The following is a 12820-nucleotide window of genomic DNA, read 5'->3' as shown; positions in this document are numbered from 1 at the left end:
ACTCCCAGATGTTTACAACCGTTAGAATTGGATATGTGGGGAGTTGGCACAAGTATCCAAGGTTACACCTGGAAACATGCTTTCCAGATGTATCAACTGAAAACTATCCAGAGCTGTGAACATGCACAAGCAATTGACCATGGTGCACCACTGTACAAGGAAAAATGCAATTAAATTGTGTAGTGATATTTTTCATTTCTCTTTCCTAGGAAATACTTCTTGAGAAATCCATACCCTGACACTGTCGCCAAAATGGGGCTGTTCAATGCCCCCCACCCCTGGAAATATTTGCCAGAATAAAGCCGGTGCAAACCCACAAGGTTTATGAGATTTTTTAGTGTTCTTTTTTAATTTCAGGGGCATGCTTGATCTGGAACACCCACTCGCCCCTTTTGCAATGAGGTGTGCCCAAGCCCAATATTACAAGCATAAGGATTTATATTCGAAAGTAAGCCATGTGCCCATGTAAGTTGTACTTATCGAGGCAAATTGCTTTGTGGATAAGACCCACAGTATTTTGCTCCTTCATTGTTGAAGGAAAACAGACTGGCCTAGGCTAAATGGTTGACGTCTACAGTGGTCGGTGGAATAATTATACACAAATATCTCAAAACTCTGATTTACAATTTAGGAGCAGGCCAGCACGTAATTTGAATATTTGCTTGATGGTCTGTAAATGGTATTTTGTGTTATGCCCCTTTGTTGTGTTTTATGTTTACACTGTACTGCTTGAGCTGGGAGAGTTCCCTGAAGAAGAGTATTCTTAGGAAACGGGGCCATCATGGCATGAACGGGGGTGGGGGGGGGGGGGGGGGGGGGTTCCCACCAAGAGAACTTTTCTCTTCTATGTAGGCATTTTGTGCTCACGCCCATCTGACGTCACTATCTTGCATGACTTATTATGCAAGCAGTACCCTGATACTGAAATTGATTTTATGCAATAAGTGTCATTTCATTAATTATAAATAACACTAATTGTGCTCATCCTCAGAGTCCAGTCCGTGGCCAGAGCATCGCGGGTTTCGGGGCTCTCTGGCAGGCTGAGTGTTTGTGAGATGTGCAGAATGCTTTGGGATGGGAATATCAAGTTGGACTGCAGAGTTCAGTAGTCACTGTTAGGGCATTTTGGTTCTGCGATGGTTAGTGGGTGGGACCTATAGAAGTAAAGATGATGGTTAAGGTTAGGTTGCTCCTCTTGTTCAAAGAGGTACATGACCAGTACTGAAGAAGTCTCTGTGTATAATGTTCAGAGCTTTCAAGGAGTTGTTTTTCATGACAATAAACCAACGTTAAGTGTCTTAGCAGATAAACGAATCACTCAGAAAAAAACAAGGCATACATATGTGGAACTTCAAATAAATGTATGAAAAATAGGAATAATGGCAGGGTTCAGTTTTTTAAGAATGAGCATCACAATTAAAACAAATACATTCTTTAGATTTGTTTTTTAAACAACACCTATCATCAACTGTGAAACTAAGTTTCACTGATTCATTTCTAATTGTTAAAATACGAATTTACCTAATTTGTTTGCTTAGTTGTTTGGTTATCTTCCCTAATACACCAGGCGCCTGATGTACTAAGGCAGGTCCAACAAAGCGGCTGCAAATTGCACACTGAGCATCTGCAACCTATCACTGGTGCTGAGATACAACCCTTGTACTAATAGTTCAAGCTACAAAAATCTCCAGTCATGGGAGGTTACAAAATGACCTATCCAAAGAATAATCATTAGGCAGTTTGCTATTTGGGACTCCCTGTGATTGGCTAAAAACACAGTGATGGTGGCCTGCAAGGAACAAGAGGCCACTATTCTTGGGGCATGGTCTGAGACAGTGTTCATGCCTACTTTGACTCCCTTAACTTATTTTTTAATAGAGTGTGGTGTAATAAGCATATGCATTCTAGCATATGTGTGATGAATGGCTGAATTGAAGTAATAATGTCCCTCCTGCTGGTGTTTAATTTACCATATAGCTACCAGACCTAGGGCCAGATGTAAGAAGGCTTTAGCGCCTCGCAAACGGCGAAAAACGCCGTTTGCGAGGCGCAAAAGCCCCTACGCGATGCTGAAACACATTTTGCGAGTCGGTACCGACTCGCAAAATGTGTTTCAGACTCGCAAATAGGAAGGGGTGTTCCCTACCTATTTGCGAGTCGCACAGCGATGTAGAGTTGATTTGTGACCGTGAAAGCGGTCGCAAATCAACTCGCAGTTACCATCCACTTGAAGTGGATGGTAACTCATTCGACCCCTTCCCCTTTGTGAATGCTCACAATAATATTTTTTCATAGCAGGCAGTGGTCCTATGGACCACTGCCTACTCTGAAAAAAACCGAAACTAAAAGGTTTCAATATTTTTTCTATTTGAAGCTCGTTTTCCTTTAAGGAAAACAGGCTGCAAAGAGAAAAAAAAAACTGCTTTATTGAAAACCAGTCACAGACATGGTGGTCTGCTGTCTCCAGCAGGCCACCATCCCCGTGAGTGCCTAGATTCGCTATGGGGTCGCAAACTGCGACCCACCTCATAAATATTTATGAGGTGGGTCTTTGCGACCCCATAGCGAGTCGCAGAAGTTGTCTGAGACACCTTTTTGCATCTCCCTTTGCGAGGTGCAAATTGCGAGTCGCTGGGACTCGCAATTTGCACCTCGCAAAAGGAAACCTTCCTACATCTGGCCCTTAATTCCATGAGCAATTCATTGACCTTTGGGCTCCTCTGGGTGCTCTTGATAATCTTGACTTGTCAACCCACCCGTCCATCACCAAGTTGACATCTCCATCCGAGACCAGAACTCATTCCCGGAAGCCTGCTCGCCTACAAAAGTCCTTTTTCCAAAAATATGTTCTAAAACTGGTTTGGTACATAAATGCTAACTGCCATGACCATTTCCCCTCCTGGCTTCCTTTTCCCAGTGAAAATGCGCCTTTGCTATCCGTCAGAGATTCAGTTATCATACATATGAAGACTTGGAGAACATAATTTTAACCCCGAATGCCTTAGAAGGTGCTGTGGCATGAATCTGAGAACTGCAAATGTCTGTCTGAATTGCTCAAGCTCCCCAGTGTGAAGTCAGGTTTCCTGTGATATAACTACATAAGTGTTCTCAAATGCTTAATGATTGTGAATTTTCGCCAGTTAATACGGGGAATGGAACCCACATTTAAGAACATGACACAGAATTCCAGAGCATTTCACAACCATTTGCCGAAACCTTGTGTTTTCCTTACCATCATTACCCTACGCTTTCCTAACCTGAAGCTTAAAATGAAAATAATATCAGCAAAAGTCAATAAAAAAGAAAAATGTAAACTCAAGTAAAGAAACCAGCACACCTTCATGCTCTGGTTCTCCATATCACTTTTTTATACACTGTTTTCACTTAAATCTTTAAAATTGCATATCTCTGGTTCTACTGTTTGGATTTTTGTCATTACTGATCTCAAATAGTGTATCAGCTTTTAGTCTATTCATCTAATTTATTGTGTGATACTTGTAGGAGGCTGGCCTGGCTTATAGTGGGTACCTGATGGTACTTACACCTTGTGCCAGGTCCAGTTATCCCTTATTAGTAGATTAGTAGTGTTCTAGCAGCTTAGGCTGATTGAGGTAGCTATAGCAGAGCAGCTTAGGCTGAACTAGGAGACATGCAAAGCTCCTACTATACCACTTATATCATATAGCACTATATCATAAGAAACACAATACTCAGAGTTACTAAAAATAAAGGTACTTTATTTTAGTGACAATATGCCAAAAGTATCTCAGAAGATATACTCCCTTAAGACGTAAGTAAAATACACAAAATATATACACAGACCAGAATCAGGTAAGTAAAACACTTAGAAAAGTAGTGCAAACACTGTAGAACACAATAGAATGCAATAGGAGACAATAGGCCTAGGGACAACACAAACCACATACTCCAAAAGTGGAATGTGAACCACAAATGGACCCCAGGCCTAGTGTAGTGTGTAGAGGGTCGCTGGAAGTGTAAGAAAACACTAAGGGTGTCCAAGATACCCCACCCCAAGACCCTGAAAAGTAGGAGTAAAGTTACCCTACTACCCCAGAAAGACAGTAAAGTCGAGATAGGAGATTCTGCAAAGGCAACAACTGGTTGCAAAGCACTGAAGACGGATTCCTGGACCTGAGGACCTGCAAAGGAAGGGGACCAAGTCCAAGAGTCACGCAAGTGTCCAGGGGGGGCAGGAGCCCACTAAACCCCAGATGAAGGTGCAAAAGGGCTGCCTCCGGGTGGAAGAAGCCAAAGATTCTGCAACAACGGAAGGTGCCAGGAACTTCTCCTTTGGTCAGAAGATGTCCCATGGCATGCTGGAGGATGCAGAGTTGTTTCCACCTAGAAAGACCTGCAAACAAGCCTTGCTAGCTGCAAGGGTAGCGGTTGGAGATAAAGGGTGCTGCCTGGGCCCAGGAAGGACCAGGAGGTCACCACTTGGACGAGGAGACAGAGGGGGCGCTCAACAATAGAGAGAGCCCACGCAGAAGCAGGCAGCACCCGCAGAAGCACCTGAACAGGGGCACAAGAAAGCTGAACACAGCGGTCGTCTTAGCACAACAAAAGAGGGTCCCACGAAGCCGGTGGTCAACTCAGCGAGTTGAGCAATGCAGGACGGAGCGCTGGGGACCTGGGCCGTGCTGTGCATGAAGGAATCCTTGCAAAAGTGCACAGAAGCCCTAGCAGCTGAAGATCACGCGGTGCACAGGATTACTGTCTGGCGTGGGGAGGCAAGGACTTACCTCCACCAACTTTGGGTAGAAGGACCACTGGACTGTGGGGGTCACTTGGATCCAGCTCCTGTGTTCCAGGGACCACGCTCATTGAGATGAGAGGGGACCCAGAGGACCGGTGATGCAGAAGTTTGGGCCTGCGTTAGCAGGGGGAAGATTCCGTCGACCCACAGGACATTTCTTCTTGGCTTCCAGTGCAGGGTGAAGGCAGACAGCCCCTCAGACCATGCACCACCAGGAAACAGTCGAGAAAGCCGTCAGGATTAGGTGCTACAATGTTGCTGGTAGTCTTCTTGCTACTTTGTGCGGTTTTGCAGGTGTCCTGGAGCAGTCAGCGGTCGATCCTTGGCAGAAGTCGAAGAGGGAAGTGCAGAGGAACTCTGGTGAGCTCTTGCATTCGTTATCTGATGAGAAACCCACAGGAGACCCTAAATAGCCCTCAGAGGAGGATTGGCTACAGAGAGAGGTAAGCACCTATCAGGAGGGGTCTCTGACGTCACCTGCTGGCACTGGCCACTCAGAGGTCTCCATTGTGCCCTCACACCTCTTCATCCAAGATGGCAGAGGTCTGGGACACACTGGAGGAGCTCTGGGCACCTCCCTTTGGGAGGTGCTGGTCGGGGGCGTGGTCACTCCCCTTTCCTTTGTCCAGTTTCGCGCCAGAGCAGGGCTGGGGGGATCCCTGAACCGGTGTAGACTGGCTTATGCAAGCAGGGCACCATCTGTGCCCTTCCAAGCATTTCCAGAGGCCAGGAGAGGCTACTCCTCTCAGGCCCTTAACACCTATTTCCAAAGGGAGAGGGTGTAACACCCTCTCTCAGAGGAAATCCTTTGTTCTGCCTTCCTGGGACTGGGCTGCCCAGGCCCCAAGGGGGCAGAAACCTGTCTGAGGGTTGGCAGCAGCAGTAGCTGCAGAGAAAACCCCGGAGAGTTAGTTTGGTAGTACCTGGGCTCTATGCTGGAGCCCCGGGGGTGCATGGAATTGTCCCCACAATACCAGAATGGTATTGGGGGGACAATTCCATGATCCTAGACATGTTACATGGCCATGTTCGGAGTTACCATTGTGACGCTACATATTAGGTATTGACCTATATGTAGTTCACACGTGTAATGGTGTCCCCGCACTCACAAAGTCCGGGGGATTTGCCCTGAACAATGTAGGGGCACCTTGGCTAGTGCCAGGGTGCCCTCACTCTAAGTAACTTTGCACCTAACCTTCACCAGGTGAGGGTTAGACATATAGGCGACTTATAAGTTACTTAAGTGCATTGTAAAATGGCTGTGAAATAACGTGGAAGTTATTTCACTCAGGCTGCAGTGGCAGTCCTGTGTAAGAATTGTCTGAGCTCCCCATGGGTGGCAAAAGAAATGCTGCAGCCCATAGGGATCTCCTGGAACCCCAATACCCTGGGTACCTAGGTACTATATACTAGGGGATTATAAGGGTGTTCCAGTGTGCCAATCAGAATTGGTAAAATTAGTCACTACCCTGCAGCGACAACTTTAAAAGCAGAGAGAGCATAAACACTGAGGTTCTGGTTAGCAGAGCCTCAGTGATACAGTTAGGCACCACACAGGGAACACATATAGGCCACAAACTTATGAGCCCTGGGGTCCTGGGTAGCAGGATCCCAGTGACACATATCAAACACACTGACAACATAGGGTCTTCACTATGAACACTGGACCCTGGCTAGCAGGATTCCAGTGACACATATCAAACATACTGACAACATAGGGTTTTCACTATGAGCACTGGGTCCTGGCTAGCAGGATCCCAGTGAGACAGTAAAAACACCCTGACATATACTCACAAACAGGCCAAAAGTGGGGGTAACAAGGCTAGAAAGAAGCTACCTTCCTACACTACTTTACGCATTACCTCTAAGTTAAACCTGACTGACTGTGCCAAGCTACCAGAGAGTTGAGAAGATGTTAATTTGGTATTTGCTTATGTCTCAGCCTGACAGATTTTGTGGTTGCTGATTGAGTAGCGTTTCACCCCCTCAACCAGTAACCCATTTTCCTACAATACTGTTAGAATGCATTGTGTAATAGAAGGTTCAATGTTATGGAGACGTCTTTTGACCAAGTCTTTTGACCTCGTCAGGATGCTCACGACTTAAAAATGAAAACAGTGGATAATACAATTGTTATCTGAATTCAGGAATCAGAGGGGTCAGTTCTCCAATTGAGCTTTGGAGATATTGAACACATCTGCTTCAAGCATCACCCCAACATAGCTTTTCTTGGGTGGTCTGTGGAACTTTACAAGCAAAGGTCATCACTTACCAGCAACACGCACACCACTCTTCCAGCATCTTGGTCCACCAGAGGGATAATTAGCACTGTAACAGAGAAAATGGTGAAGTTCAGCTGAGCTAGCTCTAAAAACCATTGACGTGTTTTCACAGATAAAGTTTGTGAGTAAAGAAAAGTTTAAGGAGTTCTGGGACGTCTTTAGTAATTTGTTCCTTAGTCATTAAAGTTAAACTCACAATAAATCACCTACAAATCAAGTACATGTAAAAATCTGCTGAATAGGAGGGATCCAAATGATGGTGATAAGTCAACACTGCCTTTGATTCCTGGGGATATTTTCTTAGCCATTGCTATAAAGCCAATGGGTACAGTTTTTACATTTTTCAATTTCATCTACACTTGTCTTTTATCTCACACTTCATTTCCTTTTGCTCGTTTTCTTGCAAAAAGATGGATTTCAAATTTCAAGACTTCACAAATTAAACAATTGCACCCTGTACCCAGCTGGGCTTGCCTCTTTGTTCAATCAAAAGGAAACCAGTGTTTGCCACTGTTGTTTCTATGTAAAGCAGACACACACCTGCTATTGGCCAGAGCAGTGCTACACAAAAGTCTTAAACCTATGTCACAGCTAGGCTATGTTCTACATCTTTTTCTAGATTCCCTTTTAAAAGAAAAGATGACCTTGGCACTCTCCAATAATACATACATTATTAAAATGTTTAAAAATGAATGATACACTGATTGAAATTTTGCTAACTTAGAAGCTTATCAGTTTCCATTGAATGCAGTCATTAAATTATAGTTAGTACCCACTTTCTGGAAAAACAGAAAGCCAGGAGGGAGAAGACATAAAAGGGTGAGAGTAGAGTGTGTAGAGGATTTGAGGATAGTCCTGAGAATTTGGTGAAGATAGTTCACCATGCACGGGAGGGGACAGGAGTTCCGTAGCTGCTGCTGCACATCGTGACATCACACCATGCACGGGAGGGGACAGGAGTTCCATAGCTGCTGCTGCACATCGTGACATCACACCATGCACGGGAGGAGACAGGGGTTCCATAGCTGACAGGAGGGGACAGGAGTCCCATAGATGCTGCTGCACATCGTGACATCACACCATGCACGGGAGGGGACAGGAGTTCCATAGATGCTGCTGCACATCGTGACATCACACCATGCACGGGAGGAGACAGGGGTTCCATAGCTGCTGCTGCACATCGTGACATCACACCATGCACGGGAGGGGACAGGAGTTCCATAGCTGCTGCTGCACATCGTGACATCACACCATGCACGAGAGGGCACAGGAATTCCATAGCTGCTGCTGCACATTGTGACATCACACTATGCACGAGAGGGGACAGGAGTTCCATAGCTGCTGCTGCACATCGTGACATCACACCATGCACGGGAGGGGACAGGAGTTCCATAACTGCTGCTGCACATTATGACATCACAACATGCACGGGAGGGGACAAGAGTTCCATAGCTGCTGCTGCACATCATGGCATCGCACCATGCACGGGAGAGGACAGGAGTTCCACAGCTGCTGTTGCACATCACACCATGCACAGGAGGATACAGGAGTTCCATAGCTGCTGCTGCACATCACACCATGCACGGGAGGGGACAGGAGTTCCATAGCTGCTGCTGCACATCGTGACATCACACCATGCACGGGAGGGGACAGGAGTTCCATAGCTGCTGCTGCACATTGTGACATCACACCATGCATGGGAGGGGACAGGGGTTCCATAGCTGCTGCTGCACATCGTGGCATCACACCATGCACAGCATCACACCATGCATGGGAGGGGAAAGGAGTTCCATAGCTGCTGCTGCACATCGTGACATCACACCATGCACGGGAGGGGACAGGAGTTCCATAGCTGCTGCTGCACATCGTGACATCACACCATGCACGGGAGGAGACAGGGGTTCCATAGCTGCTGCTGCACATCGTGACATCACACCATGCATGGGAGGGGACAGGAGTTCCATAGCTGCTGCTGCACATCGTGACAGCACACCATGCACGGGAGGGGACAGGAGTTCCATAGCTGCTGCTGCACATCATGACATCACGCCACGCACGGGAGGGACTGGAGTTCCATAGCTGCTGATGCACATTGTTACATCACACCATGCATGGGAGGGGACAGGGGTTCCATAGCTGCTGCTGCACATCGTGGCATCACACCATGCACAGCATCACACCATACACGGGAGGGGACAGGAGTTCCATAGCTGCTGCTGCACATCATGACATCACACCATGCAATGGAGGGGACTGGAGTTCCATAGCTGCTGATGCACATTGTGACATCACACCATGCATGGGAGGGGACAGGGGTTCCATAGCTGCTGCTGCACATCGTGGCATCACACCATGCACAGCATCACACCATGCATGGGAGGGGAAAGGAGTTCCATAGCTGCTGCTGCACATCGTGACATCACACCATGCACGGGAGGGGACAGGAGTTCCATAGCTGCTGCTGCACATCGTGACATCACACCATGCACGGGAGGAGACAGGGGTTCCATAGCTGCTGCTGCACATCGTGACATCACACCATGCACGGGAGGGGACAGGAGTTCCATAGCTGCTGCTGCACATCGTGACAGCACACCATGCACGGGAGGGGACAGGAGTTCCATAGCTGCTGCTGCACATCGTGACATCACGCCACGCACGGGAGGGACTGGAGTTCCATAGCTGCTGATGCACATTGTTACATCACACCATGCACGGGAGGGGACAGGAGTTCCATAGCTGCTGCTGCACATCGTGACATCACACCATGCACGGGAGGGGACAGGAGTTCCATAGCTGCTGCTATACATTGTGACATCACACCATGCACGGGAGGGGACAGGGGTTCCATAGCTGCTGCTGCACATTGTGGCATCACACCATGCACAGCATCACACCATACACGGGAGGGGACAGGAGTTCCATAGCTGCTGCTGCACATCATGACATCACACCATGCAATGGAGGGGACTGGAGTTCCATAGCTGCAGCTGCACATCGTAACATCACACCATGCACAGGAGGGGACAGGAGTTCCATAGCTGCTGATGCACATTGTGACATCACACCATGCATGGGAGGGGACAGGAGTTCCATAGCTGCTGCTGCACATCGTGACAGCACACCATGCACGGGAGGGACTGGACTTCCATAGCTGCAGCTGCACATCGTGACATCACACCATGCACAGGAGGGGACAGGAGTTCCATAGCTGCTGCTGCACATCGTGACATCACACCATGCATGGGAGGGGACAGGAGTTCCATAGCTGCTGCTGCACATCGTGACAGCACACCATGCACGGGAGGGGACAGGAGTTCCATAGCTGCTCTGCACATCGTGACATCACACCATGCACAGGAGGGGACAGGGGTTCCATAGCTACTGCTGCATATCGTGACATCACACCACGCACGGGAGGGACTGGAGTTCCATAGCTGCTGATGCACATCGTGACATCACACCATGCATGGGAGGGGACAGGGGTTCCATAGCTGCTGCTGCACATCGTGGCATCACACCATGCATGGGAGGGGACAGGGTTTCCATAGCTGCTGCTGCACATCGTGGCATCACACCATGCATGGGAGGGGACAGGAGTTCCATAGCTGCTCTGCACATCGTGACATCACACCATGCACGGGAGGGGACAGGAGTTCCATAGATGCTGCTGCACATCGTGACATCACACCATGCACGGGAGGGGACAGGAGTTCCATAGATGCTGCTGCACATTGTGACATCACACCATGCACCGGAGGAGACAGGGGTTCCATAGCTGCTGATGCACATCGTGACATCACAACATGCACGGGAGGGGACAGGGGTTCCATAGCTGCTGATGCACATTGTGACATGACACCACGCACGGGAGGGACTGGAGTTCCATAGCTGCTGATGCACATTGTGACATCACACCATGCATGGGAGGGGACAGGGGTTCCATAGCTGCTGCTGCACATCGTGGCATCACTCCATGCACAGCATCACACCATGCACGGGAGGGGACAGGAGTTCCATAGCTGCTGCTGCACATCGTGACATCACACCATGCACAGGAGGGGACAGGAGTTCCATAGCTGCTGCTGCACATCGTGACATCACACCATGCACGGGAGGAGACAGGGGTTCCATAGCTGACAGGAGGGGACAGGAGTCCCATAGATGCTGCTGCACATCGTGACATCACACCATGCACGGGAGGGGACAGGAGTTCCATAGATGCTGCTGCACATCGTGACATCACACCATGCACGGGAGGAGACAGGGGTTCCATAGCTGCTGATGCACATCGTGACATCACACCATGCACGGGAGGAGACAGGGGTTCCATAGCTGACAGGAGGGGACAGGAGTCCCATAGATGCTGCTGCACATCGTGACATCACACCATGCACGGGAGGGGACAGGAGTTCCATAGATGCTGCTGCACATCGTGACATCACACCATGCACGGGAGGAGACAGGGGTTCCATAGCTGCTGATGCACATCGTGACATCACACCACGCACGGGAGGGACTGGAGTTCCATAGCTGCTCTGCACTTCGTGACATCACACCATGCACAGCATCACACCATGCACTGGGGACAGGAGTTCCATAGCTGCTAGGTTGGGTTCATTTTCATGAAGGCATTCAAGTCAGTTCTTTTGCTACAATGTATTTATTTATGGCAGAGATTATGAAGAAGAGCAGTATGGAGGAACAAACTATTCTGAAACTGAAGGGTTAGGTAATTGGATACAAAGAAGAGTGCAACGCACAAAGGGTTAGGAAGAATTATAGTTACAGTAAACTTCATGTGGGTGAAGCTACAGGTGTGAGGATTATAGCAACAAGAACATGGTACAGGTCAAAAACATCTGAGGACATAAAATTATCATTTTTTTCCAGAACATAACATGGGAAGAGTGGTGTAATATATGAGGCCATAGGCAGTGCATGACGAGAACAAAAGTTATAGTTAGTGTGTTTTCAGATTTTAGACATTGGTTCTTAACTCATTTCAACATCTAGCTATAACACCATTTTAATCTTTTTTTGCCACAGCTGTGTTCTGTTTTGTTTTCAATGTAAGGTCAGATCTTATTATCATGTAAGATACTATTACTATACTGTTACTTTAACCTTTGTTTTTTCAGAGAGTTTCCTGTTTTTTTAATCATATTCATGGTTGAGCACACGCCTGACGTCCTTGGGCCACCTGCGTCCAACACCCTGCTGCACATGGCAATTGGCATGGCTTGCTTCACACCTACTTATGAACCAGCCACACATAGAAAAATTGTAACCAATATAAGCTAGGAAACAGAAAATGAAGAGCTGGGCGATGCACTTTAAAAATACTGCAACTAGGTAAATTGTAAACATATGTCAAAGATGAAAACATGAGCCTTAAAGTTGACAGGAGTGCCGATCTCCCCCACCCCATGTCGTTTTTGCTATCCAGAGCCACTCTTGGCTTTTAACCTAGCCTAGAGTGCATTGCATTCTTGTAGTTTAAATTGTATTATTTTGATCTTAAAAATTCTATCCTTGTAAAGTGCTTGAATCTCATGTTGTAATCACCAGGGATCATTCCCCATGTGGTTTAGTCCTGATGCTTCTGTTCTTGCCTTTCCCCTACCCCTTCCTGGTTAGCTGGTTTTGTGCCAATGTCATCATCCTTCAGAATGTTGGCGGGTTCTGGCCTCTTGTGTGGTTTGAGGGAAGGTGGTGGGTAGAATAAACCTACACATAGCACAGATGTGTGAATAAAAGA

The 12820-nt window shown here is 47.6% G+C and overlaps 1 protein-coding gene across 3 annotated transcripts in view; it reads right to left on the bottom strand.

The window, feature by feature from the left end:
- The window catches only part of PDE2A (phosphodiesterase 2A), a 1588440-nt gene that overhangs the window by 320653 nt on the left and 1254967 nt on the right, over positions 1-12820 (bottom strand). For all 3 annotated transcript variants that reach the window (XM_069203789.1, XM_069203788.1, XM_069203790.1), the window contains one exon: positions 7050-7105. In XM_069203789.1, the coding sequence (XP_069059890.1) occupies positions 7050-7105 (56 nt within the window). The remainder of the gene's footprint in view (positions 1-7049; positions 7106-12820) is intronic.

This window comes from Pleurodeles waltl, chromosome 8 (assembly GCF_031143425.1).
Source record: "Pleurodeles waltl isolate 20211129_DDA chromosome 8, aPleWal1.hap1.20221129, whole genome shotgun sequence".
In the NCBI taxonomy this organism is placed as follows: domain Eukaryota; kingdom Metazoa; phylum Chordata; class Amphibia; order Caudata; family Salamandridae; genus Pleurodeles; species Pleurodeles waltl.
The sequence above is the reverse complement of the archived record's forward strand: the minus strand, read 5'-3'. Positions and strand labels throughout refer to the sequence as shown.